We start from the raw sequence: 15,212 nt of genomic DNA on the forward strand, positions 1-15,212 counted from the left end.
ATATTATTTTATAGTTAAAAGAAAATTTATTAGGGTTTATCTTCTATTAAGAGCACATATATTATTATTGTTTTTTATAAAGCAATTCAAATTGGGGAGGACAAATTAGTTGACTTATGACGGAATTACCTGCGGTACATTCATAGTAGGAAGTTGTGGTATAATAATAATAATAATAATATGTGAATCATTTAACTTAAAATTAATTGACAATCGTGAAAATGTTCAAGATCTTTAAAGTATTATTATTATAAAATTTACATCCTTCAATGTAGTATACTCTCAACATTCGAATTTCGCATCCAACAGAAGAATATATTGTCAAATTAAGAATTTTTCTTGAATTTGGAACATGCAAATCCACACAAGACATTAGGGAAGTCTGCTTATAATTGCTAAAACCATTGTCCATGTAAATGAGGAAAGACTATCTGACTCTGGATGCATGAGTGTGCAATACACCACTAAGGTTACTATGATTATTCATCGCGATGACATCCACTTCGTGTTGAAAACTTGAAATGACAATGTAGAAAGAATAATACAATGAACACGTTTTCATGGAAAGATAAACTACCATTACACTTTCGATGGCCGAAAGCATGCTTAAATGTGTCCAACTCCGTCTAATTTTCACCCAAAAAAAAAAAAAGATACAAGAAAGGAAAATCATTATAGTCAAAATATTGGTTGGGAAATTAATTAAAAATTTGCAATGTACTTTAGAAACCCATCCCCATAGGATTCACTGATGCTCTCATCTCATGTCCACTTATTTTAAAACCTGAAATCAAGTGAAGATATGATACAACATAAAGAAATTACGACAAATCACTAGAGTATTCTAAAGTACAAAGAAATTATTGTGTATATTGATACGTGATATATAATGATATTACGAATCTACATACCTAAATTATAACACGTGTATAATATCATTAACATCTATATCATAAATAAACCCTACGCAACGTGTCATATTACATATATGTATATGGATGGATTCGTATAACCAGTGACGCATAGAGTATACATTAATATATATATGTGTATATATATATACATGTAATTTCTTAATTTTTTGGGTATAGTATCTTGTCCCAGCCAGCCCATGTGGTACACAAACCACACATTCCTTTGATAATTTGTTGGTACTGTTCATATCATATATATCTGTCATGCTCATCCTCATATATATGTGTGAGTAGGACAGAGAAAGAGAGATATTGAAGTGGCTTGTGCTGTTGTTTAAGTCTTTCTGAGTCTCTACAGTACTGCCTCCATTTACACAACCTTAAGAAGACGGTAAGGAATATTTTCCAGCATTTTACGTTTACTAGTTGACCACACGAACCGCACTGTGAATTGCATAAACAGACCTTTTTCATACCAACAGGTTGTACGGAAAAAGTGCTTGCACCACAGCTAACTCCACTAAGAAGAAGAAGAAGAAGAAGAAGAGGAGGAGCTTAATTGATTAGTTGAAGAGCGAATATTTATATATGGAAGGAGATCAAAGAGGGGTTCCGAGTTATGAAGTTCAGATTTCGTTTTCGAGCACCCCAAACCCTCAACAATCGATCCACGAAATGGGGTTTGTGCAGTTCGAAGATCATCATCCTCATCATAATCAGGTTTTAAGCTTCATGGCCCCATCATCACATATACAGCAGCAGCAGCCTAACAATTCTCATCACCCTCATCATCATCAGCCAGCTGAGCTCAGCAGCGGTGCCTCCGCCGCCACCACCACCACCAGCAACGGGGTTACCGTGGGGTTTAGTACTCATACTGACCTACTTGTTGCAAGACCTTCTTGGAATAATAGTAACGACCAGGTGGTTCAATCTTGAATTTGAAAAGAAGCATGAAATTGGAGACATTTTCCTTGCTTTTCCATGTTATATATGTTAATTTTTTGCCTGTCCAACAAATGGGTTATAGATTTCATCCAAAGAAAGAATCAGTTATACGCGTTGTCGGATTTTATTTTTGTAGTCTTATAATTGTGTCTTTTTTTGGAAAATTTAGGTGGGAACGTTGGATCCAAAGGCTATTAGTGATGAAAATGGGACTGGTAATGCTAGTGATTGCAGCAACTCATGGTATTTACTTACTTTATAGGTTTTAATTTGTTCCTCTCTCTCTCTCTCTCTCTCTCTACCTAGCTAGATCTCAATCTCTCTCTCCAAAGTACACACATGCATATGTACATGCACAAATGCGTGCGCACATCTAAGAACGCATTCTAAAAGCTCTTCTACCAGAATCTTAGAAAGATTTAGCCACTTATAGAAGAGAGAGAGAATATTGCTTCTGTGTTGCCATTTGTACGTCCTACACCATGTTCTTATATATTCTCTCTCCCTCTCTCTCTCTCTTTCTCTCTCTGCGTGTGTGCCTGTGCCAGTCTTTCGTTGTGGCCATATGGCAGTATATCGATCAAGTACTTAACACAGAGATTCCAATTATATAGATCCCACCATGACAGGATACAGATCTTTTATCTCATTTTCGTATCACACATTAATTTGTTCTATATATATAAATATATTATTGTATAAAAGTAAATTAAAGAGATCAGGCAATCAATTAATTAGCGAGTAGATGAGTGGTAAATCTGGTTTTCATGCATCAATTAGCTAGTATATATGTATTAAGAGAGGAGGAGCTTGAAATTAATTAATTATTTGACAGGTGGAGGAGCTCAAGCTCAGAGAAGAGCAAGATGAAGGTGAGGAGAAAGCTTAGGGAGCCAAGATTCTGTTTCCAAACCAGAAGTGATGTGGATGTGCTTGATGATGGTTACAAATGGAGGAAATATGGCCAGAAAGTTGTCAAGAACAGCCTTCATCCTAGGTATACTTAATTTTATTTCTATGGCTAATTTAATCTTTCATATTTATCGTATACATCATAAATTGGTGCACATGCATTTCTATAGAGGTCCAGAATGTGTATATGGTTTGCACCAACTTTCAACTTTTTTTGTACAAGCCATATTAGGAGGGAAGAAACGAACCTAAGACCTCAGGTGTAAGAGTAAATGTTTTAAACCACTTTTCAGCTACAAGCCCCTTGCACACCAGCTTTCAACCTGGGTTTTACTTAATTGTTTACCAATGCCTAGGGGTACAGAAAATATATGCAGGATATGATTGTCTATTTTTAGTATTTAGATGTATGCAATCGGTGACAATTATTTACAAATTTAAAAATTAATGGTATACATGATTCGCAATTTTTGCACCAATAGAAAAAAATTATGAGAATACACATGTGAAATACACTTTACATAACTGGAAATGTTCATCATTCTTGAAGGAAGTTGGAGTTCAAGTCCCAAAACCAACTAACAATTTGAGGAGTGAATCGATCCTTATAAACGATTGCAAAATTTCTTAATTTTCCTATGTGGGACAATTCTTCACATCCTCACACACGATTTCTAAAATGTAGACAATTTAATTAAGTAACGTGAAGCAGGTGTGACAGTTAAACTTCACACATAGTACCACGTGCTTGTCTAACAAAGTTATAAGGTTGTTATCAATTCTAAGATCATGTACTTTCATCTATGACGTGCCTGCGCCACATTATTTTTGCATCATCTATCTTGTGCGTATATATATGTTTTCTTCTCAAAACCACAATTCATTGGTGTTGTATATATCAAGAAACACCTTCCATAATAGTTACTCCTCCACCTTTTATTACTAACTGGTTTTGTGTTAGATGCTCTAATATTATTATGCAAATCACATATCCAATTCAACGGTCACGTGCTTTAGCGTACTTGATTCAAGTTGTTTATGTATTTGACTCGAATCACGCCACATGTGAGGAGCGGTGTTGAGAATGTTATCTCATATTATCACTAGTAAAAAAAAGTGGCAACAATCACCATTATTTGGTGACATTTGTGGCCGTGACAAAAGACATTAGTCAACTTTTTTGGCTAGCATTTTTTGCTTTTTTTGGTGACTAAAGCCTTTAGTCACCCTCACAACAGTCACCAAATGTCACCAAATAATGGTGACTATTGCCACTTTTTTTTTTTTTAGTATATATTACAAACTACCCCTTTCATGCATATGTATATATTGTTTGTGTCTCTACCGATTTCCAATTGATTATGAAAGGGTTTACCTGACATAATACTCTCAACAAGTCCGTCGGTTATAATCGTTTGCCACTCTGAAGTATATACCACGTTGCATATGAGTGATATATTTAGAGATCATGAGAGGGTTTTAGTTTATTGTTGTTGTGCTGAAACTGAATGGCATAAATATATGCATGCAGAAGCTACTACCGCTGTACTCACAGTAACTGTCGGGTGAAGAAAAGGGTTGAACGACTGTCTGAAGATTGTCGAATGGTGATAACAACCTATGAAGGTAGACACAACCACACCCCTTGTGATGACTCTAATTCCTCCGAACATGAATGCTTTAGCTCTTTCTAATCATATATAGCTCATCATCAATTACAGAACAGAAGTATATTTAGTACGTAATATTGTTGTAATGATTACAATATTTAATGTATCCTTATTAGCTTGTTCTGTACAATCTTTTTCCAGATTGAGATAATATTTTTATTTATTTATGGTAATTTATCAGATTGATTTCTTTTTCTTTGGGAATTTCATATTCTGAGTACATATTATAATGAAACTAAGGCATGCATGGCAAAATCATATCCTCTGCATTGCATGATTTAATTTGGGTCAAACCACTGTTTAAATCATGAGCTTTGTGTTGATTGGTAACCTAGCAGGGACGCCCTAAGCAGGCAAGGCGGCTGCTTACTTAGGCCCCCAAATTGAGAGGGCCCCAATTTGTATAAACCCTATACATACTTATGTTATTTTAAAAGAATTATATTATATAGATATTACGTAAAGTTAATTGATACTTTTGTATCGAAAATGGAAGATGAGTGATATTTAAGTGATGTTTGAATCTTGATGCATTTTATAAAGTTGTTATATAAATTACATTTTGTTTATTTATTTTATATTACAATTGTGCATTTGAGTTCAAATAATATTTTTCTAATCTACCGGAAAAAAAAACACACATAAATATACATATAAAGTAGAAGGCCCCATTTAAGTTGTTCGCCTAAAGCCTCCAAAACGTAGGACCGCCGCCGCTGTAAACTAGCTTAAAAATAGTCCACCACACATGTTTTTGTTTTTTTGGACGACACCACACTGGTATATAACCGAGTTCTTGTGTGGAAAAGTAGTTATGAAGTAATGCGAGGATTACATCCAACTACGGATATAACTTTGAACTCCACTGCCCTCTATACCAATCCACGACACCAGAAATAGGACAATGCAAACTCAGATTTGGCCATGCCACGTTTCCTCATATTTTATACATTCAATATTTAATGTATCATTACCTTCTTGAAAATAATCCAAGAGATTGCTTGGGGCTTTGGTTACCGTTCTTAAGGAGCTTGGTGATTCGGTTGACTCATGATATGATCCTGCCTTTTTCTATTTTTCTTTTCAGTTACTGACCCTTAAAAAACAAAACAAAAAGGTTACTAGTGGCTTTCCAATTAATTCCCCTCATGACTTTATAGGAGTTATTATTGAGTTGCAAGAAGTGCAAATAACACTAATAATGATAACTAAAATTAGTAGCAACTATCATTAAGTGATGATCTAGTGACTAATCAATCATTAATCATTTTTCTCAGAAGTTAGTGAATATAAGAATCAGTGCACACCCACCTGTGTTCTTTTTCTCCTTTTGTCCTGGTCATCATGTAATCAGATTTTACACGGAGTTACTATAAACCATCAACACCCTCTTTTTTCGTATATTGTTAGAACTCTCGATACATATATTCTTGTATTCTATTTCATATTGCGAGGAGTCGAACTTTTATTGTGAGCGCAAGACTACACTGTCCAAATATCTAACAACGATGTCCTGATTTGGCATAATCAAGCATGACCAACTTCAGTTTTTACTGAAACCCAATTGTCAATGTTAATGAGTTTCACCATTGACACAGATGTAAAAATCGTCTATAGCTGATTTTGTTTTTGGGTTGTTTTTGGTTTTTATTTATTTATATATAAGTGATAGTCTAAAATAATCTAATCAACGAAAAGATTAATACAAACTTAGATGTAAGAGGGTGAACTCATTATCCTGACCTACTGACGTATGCTTGAAATTTGAATGTCACAACTCACAAACTATGCTGCTTTTTCTGTTATCGTTTTTCTGGCTAAAATGCCAATCCACCAGATGCATTTAATTGAGCTCAAAAGGAGTTTATAAACGAGGCCCATAACTCTCAGCCTGTTGCAGAAGGGCTCATCGCATATCTCAAGCCCAATGTTGCATTTTTATTTTATTTTATGAAGAAGCCGTATGGTTTTTTTGTTGTTGTTGGAGAAGCCGAATGTTACACGGGCTTGTTATACCCTTGTCGATTTTATTCGGCCTCCAATTATTAGAAGGAACTTTTCCTTCGCCATTGCTTCTTTTCACCGGCCTTTTGGCACTGTCCTTGATTTCTCCACCACTTCTTGACGTTTTCTACCATCATCTTTAGGCAAAGAGGTATTAGTAGTGGCGGACATATTAAGACGCAATGAGGTGTATCTGCACCTCTTTTCGTCAGAAAAATCATTGTGGGTGCTTCAAATTACCCATTTGCTTAGTCGGTGATGGTGCATGATTACTTAGCTGGTGATGGTGCACAGATTACCTTATTACCTAAATGTCTTTGTCTTTTTACTTTTATTTATTATTATATTACTCTATTTACTTAAGTTTATAATGTAAATAAGGAACTATCCTCCATTTGGATTTTTTTTTTAAAAAAAAAACTAGAAAATCAAAATCCCACCGAATCAAAATATGAAAAATCGGTTTTAGTGAAAAATACAATTTATGCTAAAAATGATGGCTCATTAAGTCAATATATACTCCATAATAAAATCTCATAAAATCAAGTTTTCTTATTTGATGTGTAAGGAATAAAAGCCGCCAAAAATTATATTGAGAAAATGATTATTTTGAAAAACCTTTTTTCATACTTAGTCAATATTTTTACATAAAACAATTTTTCATGTATGCTATGAATGAATGAAGGGACCTAAGGTCAATCTGGGTAAAAAGCCTAGATGTTCAATTTACAAAGAGTTTTTAGCCTTTCAAAATTGCACCTTTGCTAAAAAATTCATGAGTCCGTCAGTGGATATTAGGATTTTATTTTCTTGCAAATCGCTTTAACTTTGTTTGCAAGCAACTCCATTTGCCTAATTAGTTTTTCTTAGCCACCAATTTACTTTGTTTTGCTTGCAAGGCATATATATAATGCAAGTCAAATTTTCTTTTCTTTCTTTTTTCGTGAAAATTTATCGCTCAATATGCATTTTAGTTTGTGAGTATTAGATGATTGTTTAGTACACCATAACTCAACTACGAACTTAAAACTAATATTCCACCCTTTATCTCAACTTTCTCACATGGAGGAAATCTTCGGCCAAAAAAATATATATAGAGTATATCTTTCTTGATTTTGTAATAGGCAAAAAGTAATTTTTGGTCATTGTAGTTTGTTGAATTTATCATTTAGTCCTCATAGTTTCATTTATGTCAATTTTAACTATGTAGTTTAAATTCCTCATAATTCAAGGACACATTACAAATTCAATTAAATTCTTTCAAAATACCTTTCCACGTTAGGAATATTTGCTTACTCTATCACGAAATTAGACGGAAATTTGGACATATCCTTAAATTATGATGAATATCAAACTATATGGGTTAAATTGTTAAAATTAGAACCACAAAAACAAAAGTGAAAAATCCGATGAACTATAAGGAAAAAAAATTCACTTTTTGGCTTTGTAATATCATGAAACTCATACCCTCCGAGGGAGTAGACCTGGCAATATCATACACGACACAAATTCGCAAAAAAATTCAGTATTCGGTCTGTGTTATCGTGTTGTGTTGCTATTGTGTCAACCCGTTAGCCACACTGTAAGCTAGTGAGTCGTTTTCGTGTGAATTCTCGAAAACACGAATCAACCCGTTAAGCGGGGGTATTTTTGTAAATTTATCTCTCTTTTTCCTTCCCTTTCTTCTCTTTCGTCTTTTCCTCCCCCATTCCCCCGATTTTCTTTGCTTTTCTCTTTCTTCTTCACTTTCTTATTCTCTTTCGTCTTTTCCTCCACCATAATTATGCAGCAACTTTTCTCTTTCTTCTTCACTTTCTTCGTCTCTTCCGTCTTTTCCTCCACCATAATTATGCAGCAGCAAATTGTCATCAACCAAGAGCATCAATTTATGAGGAAGAAAAGGAATATACTCTGGAGGTTTCAAACCCAAGCTCTCAAAGAAAGGTTCAAACTCATTAAGAGAGTGGTAGTGCAAATAGCCCTATTCCATCTCTCTCTCTCTCTCTCTCTCTCTCTCTCTCTCTCATCCTCTTCCAGATCATGTGATTGTTTGTTTTTAATTATTTCATATTTCTGTTTTTATTTATATTTAATATTTTTTAATTCTTATCTTGTGAATCATATCGTGTCGAATTCGCGAATTGTAACGGTCGTGTTTGTATTGGGCATTTACAACCTGCTTTCTTATCGTGTCATGTCGTGTCAACTCGTTAAGAAAAACGAATTGACACAAACACCACACAAACACTGATAACACGACATGAATGCCAGGTCTACGAGGGAGATGAGATACGCCTTGGTGTCTAATATATTCACGACATACTTCGATAACATTTCTACTCCCAATAAAATTATCGTTTGTTCCCACGTAACCCTCCATTTAAAAAAGTGGGTCCCAAATCCGAAAGCATGAGTGGATGGAGAGTAAAATGCGTATAATGCATGCATTAATATAATAGGGTTGAGTGGGAGGCTGAGATCAGTCCTCTATAGACGGCCGACGTAGGGAATCAGTGGTCCATTTTTGTCATCATTCCCCCGGTATCATACCAACACCTAATTGTGGTATCAAACTCTAAATCATTGTCTTATTAGTGGTTCTATTAAACAAATAATCTGCCCACTTTTAAATATCGCCCTCCACTTTATTTGTATTTTACCAAAGTGCCATTTCTCTCTCCTCTACTTAATCACAAGTAATAATTACTTAATTCCATTTTTACAAGTCAAAATTAGCATTAAAAGTGCTTGCTGGTCTGAAATAGGGACTCATTCTTTGTGTGAGACGAACAGATGATAGATAGGGCAACTTCATGTGTGTGTCTGTGTGTTCTGATTCGGATTTCATGGCATGTTTCCTCTATTATTTTAGATTTTGGTATTACCTTGGCAAGCATTCCCAAATAAAAAACACACTGGCGAAGCAGATCGGAAAGTAATATTGATTTTGATTATAGCTTCGAATTACATCGAATTTGATACGATGTCGAAATAACAATGTACGTGTGGCATATACTCAAATTGTATCAATTGATCAAACTATATGGCAATTGATATGAAAATGCGACTACTTTACCATTATTTAAAAATCAAAATATGTAACCAACTAGCTTTTATTTTAGTGGTAGTTTTCTTTTAATATTGAACGATGTTTCAAGTCAAAACTTGATACTCTCAATTATTTAAAAATAAAATAATATATATGTATTTTAAAATTTTGTTTAAATAATTCTAAAAGTTGTAATTGAAAAGTAAATGGGAATGTATAGTCATTTTTTATGCTTTTTTTTTTAGTGCTTAATAAATATGTATAACAGCTATATTACGTGACTGTACTATTCTATAATTCTCCTATGAAAGTCTGTGGGTTTTCCCTGTCATCTCTACTGTCCAACAAATTAAAGCAAAATACAACCAACATACATAATATATTAAATGTAAATATCTCTTGAAGGAAGAATTCTTTTTAATATAAATAAATAAATTCTCTGGCCATAACAAGTTTTTTATAACAAAAAAATAGTAAATCCCAAGCATTATGTCTGCCATTTAATCTGCAAATTTCTTTGCCCATGTCCTCCATAACCATACATGCCCCCACCATGCACTTTGGAAGGGCACAAAGTACAAACCCGAGCCACAGATGGGATGGCAAATCCGTAATTAAACCAAGTTTCCAATGGCAAATCCCACCACTGTGTCCTTAAGCTTTATATAATTTCGAACCATATATATATGTGTATATGCTACCACCATTTGCTTCCATCGGCAGCTCCTAAAACTTCCAAAACTCACCACCCCAAAAAATGCAAGCCAACCCCAACCCCTTCCAAATTATTCCCAAACAAATCTTCCCTTCACTGGTAAAGCTGCTTCCGGTGCACCAATCTCCGTCACCAGTGCCCACCAAACCACCGCGTGCCATATCAATCTCCACACCCAACGAAACCGATCGCGGTCCAATTTCCATTTCAACCGTAGACGTAGTAGATGACTCCGTGGCTGCATTTTGGGACTACCAATTCCTCTTTGTGTCACAGCGCTCCGAACAAACCGAACCCATCGCGCTCAGAGTCGTGGATGGTTCGGTTCCATCGGACTTTCCCTCCGGCACGTACTACTTGACAGGGCCGGGGCTCTTCGCCGACGACCACGGCTCCACGGTGCACCCATTGGACGGCCACGGCTACCTTAGGGCTTTCAAATTTGACGGGTTTGGCGAAGATGTCAAGTTCATGGCCAAGTACGTGAAAACTGAGGCTCAAGTGGAGGAGCACGACCCTTTGACTGACACGTGGCGGTTCACGCACAGGGGGCCGTTTTCGGTGTTGAAAGGTGGACAGAAAGTTGGGAATACTAAGGTGATGAAGAATGTGGCGAATACTAGTGTGTTAAGGTGGGGCCAGAGGCTGTTGTGTTTGTGGGAAGGTGGGGATCCGTATGAGATTGAATCTGAGACGTTGGATACGATTGGGAGTATAGGTCTGATGGACGGTCGTGATTCGGGGGTGGAGAGTAGAGACCGTGGTGGCGGTGTATGGGATGTGGCTGCAAGTTTGCTCAAACCAATTCTGTACGGTACGTGTGTATGCAGAATATAATAGATGAACAAAACAAAGTAAATTGCTGAATTTTTAAAGAGAAAGCTTTGTTTTCAATCTGTTTCAGATGGGCATTTGGAGAATAATATCAATTAGAGATTAAATTTGGAGAAGATGACGAAAAATGAGCATGAACTGAGCTGTAAATTTGGAGAGTAAAGATTAAAATATTTGTGCAAATACATAGAAGTTATACACATTTGATATTTAACTAATAGTCTTATATAAAAAGGTAATAGAAGTTTTTGTTTAAGCAGATCATGACGAGAAAATCTAAGCAGAGAATCCAAATCTACGTTTTATTATATAGTTGTTTAATATTGTTCATCATACTAAGAGGTATATTTCTTGTACAGGAGTTTTTAAGATGCCTCCAAAGCGACTGTTGTCTCATTATAAGCTTGATGCTCGCAGAAACAGGCTTCTTATGGTGTCGTGCAATGCAGAGGATATGCTTTTGCCATGCAGTAACTTTACATTTTATGGTAATTAAGGGCATATGCATGAGCCCTTTTATTTAATGATTTCCACGCTCAAATTTTATCTATTTATACTTTTTTTTTTTGTTACAAAATAGAGTGTAAGTGGATAAAATTGAAGTGGAGAAATCATCACTTTTATTTAATTATTATGTGGATTTTTGAATATATAATATATATTGTTTTTGGTTTTTGTGCAGAATATGATTCAAATTTTAAGGTGTTGGGAAAGCAAGAGTTTAACATACCTGATCACTTGATGATCCATGATTGGGCTTTCACAGACACTCACTATATATTATTTGCCAATCGCATCAAGCTTGATGCTGTCGGTAGGTTAATTAAATAAGTTATCGTCATTTTTTAAATTATATATTAGATAATTATATGCGATCTAGAGAATATTGAAGATCCTTCCATCTTTACAAGGTGAAAGTGTACTCACCAAATGCACTAGGCCTCACAATGCTTTTTAAATTTTTTTTTAGTTGAATACATGTAAAAGTCTAAACTACAGGAAGGAACAGGGCGTTCCATTGAAAAGTAAAATAAAAGTTTCATGCTTAGGTGTTAAGTTTGTTAATTTATGTAAAGAGGCCTACTATATAAAAAGTAAAGAAAAAGTCTCAATTTTTTTTTTTGAATCACGCCTGGAAAGCATCAGTTACACATATAAAAATCATTTTTTTTTTGCTACTATATCTCTAGCGTTAAAAGGTGTTATAAGAGGTCTCATTTTTTTGGGGATCCTGTGCTATCACCCAGCCCGCACAATCTGTGGGTTGGGCTTGGGAGGGAGGTTTCTCACACACGCTATCAAGGTGTAATGGAAGTTCGAACCTGAGACCACTAATTTGTAAGTCAATGCTTTTTTTCAACTGGATGTTGACCACTTTTTAATCATTTTAGATTATTGCTCAACGATATGATTGCTAATGAGCTATAAATTAATAGAAAAAAAAAAAAAAAAAACCTTACTTCATACAAGATTTCACCTCCTTTTTTTGCGGTTAATGTTCTCCACGTTAGAAACAATTAGAAAGGATGGCCAATGGTTAAAGTTTGTGCAAAAGCATATTCGATACAACCATATTGTTGTTGGTTAAAGTCCTACAAATTTATAGTGACAGACAAACATATGTTACATCGTCAGGTTAATTGTCTATCAATTATATGTTGCTAAGGACATATATTATGTAATCAAACTGTCGAGATAAAATTACTAAATAATATTAAAATGCAGGTGCAATGACTGCAGTTTGTGGGACTTCTCCTATGATAACAGCATTGTCGGTGAACCCTAGCAAGGCCACATCTCCCATATATTTGCTTCCTCGGTCTCCTAATGAAAATGGTCGAGATTGGAGAGTGCCTATCGAAGCTTCTTCACAATTGTGGCTCCTACATGTAGCCAATGCTTACGAGAATCTGGATGAGAATGGGAATTTGGAGATTGAAATACATGCTTCGGCTTGCTCTTACGAGTGGTTCAATTTTCAAAAATTATTTGGTAAATTTTTCAACTCGTGACATTTAGTCTCTACTTTGTTCGAGAAAGTTCTGACTTCAAATCTCATTACTGTCTACAACTGCTAATTAAGACTTATTTTGATATTGCTTCCATGGTACAGGATATGATTGGCAAAGTGGTAAACTAGACCCCTCGATTATGAACATAAATGGAAGCCAAAGCAAGACGCTACCTCATCTTATTCAGGTCTCCATAAACTTGGATGTGAATGGAAGCTGTCAAAGATGTGATGTGGAGCCTTTAAACCAGTGGAACAAGTCATCAGACTTTCCAGTTATCAATCCAGCCTTTTCAGGAAGCAAAAACACATACATATATGCAGCAGCTTCTTCAGGTTCTCGCAGTGCATTGCCTCACTTTCCATTTGACATGGTGGCCAAGCTAAATGTTTCAACGAAATCTGTGCTTACATGGTCTGTTGGGAGCCGGAGATTCATCGGAGAGCCCACTTTCATCCCCAAAGGTTCTGAAGAAGATGATGGTTACATTCTTGTAGTTGAGGTAATACATTTGTTTTTTTTTAACTAAAAGAATTTATAGACCCAAAAAAGAAGAAGAAGAATTTGGGTGTTCAAAATTCTGAAGTGAGACTTATGGTATATATGTTTCTTGTATTGCAGTATGCAGTTTCAGTTCAAAGGTGCTATCTGGTTATCTTAGATTCCAAAAGGATTGGAGGAGAGGATGCACTAGTGGCAAGACTTGAAGTTCCTAAGCAACTAAATTTTCCTCTTGGTTTTCATGGTTTCTGGGCCACTGCAGAATAATTTCACTTTTGGTTAAAGAAAAAAAAAATTAAGAAAATGTTAGACAGCCCACATAATATGGGCTTTACCCCTCAAATTATAATTACGTCTCACATTGTTCTTCAAAATTTAAAGTGACTCACTTTGCTTCCTTGATTGATGTTTTGCAATTCACTTTGTCCCTCCATCGTAAAGTCTGTCAAAAATTATTTTAAAAACACTGATGTGGCATGAATGGAATCCACTTTTTGTTGATATGTATGTCACATAAGTGCCACATGTAAAAAAAATTCTTTAAAAATAATAATTTAATAATAAGAATAATTTTTGAAAAATTGCTCTCTCAATCTCAACCATCACACCCCACCCCTTCCCCACTGGCGCTGCACTAGCCACACACCTACCCCCACCCTCAATCGCCCCATGCCATCCAACACCACCACTATCACCCCCAACCGCCTCATTTGCCTATTGTAGGAAGGCCAAGAGCCACTAAAAACGCGATGCCCACTTGCTCACAAATGTGGACCTTCTAAACCCCAAATTTACAATTCCATGAGTGAGTGAGAGTGAAAAAGAATACAGCAAAACAAAAAAGAGCATATGCCAAACCAATCTGAGCTCATATTATATTGATATGGGCTAACCCTGAAAAATAGGAAACTATAAAGAAACCCATATTTAGTTATAGAATCATAGAGAAACTCTACATGAAATTGACTTTATAAACACACCCTATCTTACATTAAATAGACTTTATAAATACACCATATCTTACATGAATTGACCCATTTTTAGTTATTGCCATCTATCTTTTTTTAATATTTGATTTCCGGGTTTACCATTTGGTGTTGAATTCATATTAAATTTTTTTTACTGCGTCTCTCCTCATGCTCTTACTGATAGTATAGTTATTTGGGATCAATTTTAGCGTTTGAGAATGTGAAAACGTTGTTTTTTCACTCCTTGTCTTGCATTCAGCTCTTTGGTTGCTGGACTCTGAATTCTGAAATTGTGTGAGAGCTTGTTGAGCTGAAACAATTGATTGTTTGAGCTTTAGCTTTAATCAAGAGGTACATAGAAAAATGGCTAGCGGTTTGATCTCAAACCGGAATTTGGTAGCAAAATGGCTATTGGCGGTTTGATCTCAAACTGGAATTTGGTTCTTTTATTGGCTCAGGTACTGTTGCTTTACTACCTTATCTTGATGTTTTTGTTCTGATTAGTTTTTGGTATTTTGATTTTGGTTGCGTTTTGTGATTTGTAGCTTCTCAATGGAATTAATACATGTATGTGGTTTGAATTTTATAATTTTATTTTTGAATTTCAATTTTTGTGAGCTGAACAAATTTGTTTATTTTGTTGCATGTTACTTCTCCAGCTTTGCATTATCATCTGGTTATGTTG

At 35.2% G+C, this 15,212-nt stretch overlaps 2 protein-coding genes across 2 annotated transcripts; both read left to right on the forward strand.

Annotated features, from left to right (window-relative positions):
* Positions 1-1,201: 1,201 nt before the first annotated feature.
* Positions 1,202-4,653, forward strand: WRKY12 (WRKY family transcription factor). The gene is made up of 5 exons (XM_089051461.1): positions 1,202-1,305; positions 1,397-1,838; positions 2,032-2,105; positions 2,698-2,859; positions 4,306-4,653. The coding sequence occupies exons 2-5, from the start codon at positions 1,503-1,505 to the stop codon at positions 4,466-4,468; spliced, it is 735 nt and encodes a 244-aa protein (XP_088907587.1). The 5' UTR covers positions 1,202-1,305; positions 1,397-1,502; the 3' UTR covers positions 4,469-4,653.
* A 5,575-nt stretch (positions 4,654-10,228) lies between these two features.
* Positions 10,229-13,975, forward strand: CCD7 (carotenoid cleavage dioxygenase 7). Its single transcript, XM_089052740.1, has 6 exons — positions 10,229-11,026; positions 11,406-11,534; positions 11,729-11,860; positions 12,772-13,038; positions 13,160-13,560; positions 13,680-13,975. The coding sequence occupies exons 1-6, from the start codon at positions 10,255-10,257 to the stop codon at positions 13,824-13,826; spliced, it is 1,848 nt and encodes a 615-aa protein (XP_088908866.1). The 5' UTR covers positions 10,229-10,254; the 3' UTR covers positions 13,827-13,975.
* Positions 13,976-15,212: the final 1,237 nt, after the last annotated feature.

Source organism: Prunus mume, linkage group LG5, assembly GCF_029339155.1.
Source record: "Prunus mume cultivar Tortuosa linkage group LG5, ASM2933915v1, whole genome shotgun sequence".
In the NCBI taxonomy this organism is placed as follows: Eukaryota; Viridiplantae; Streptophyta; class Magnoliopsida; order Rosales; family Rosaceae; genus Prunus; species Prunus mume.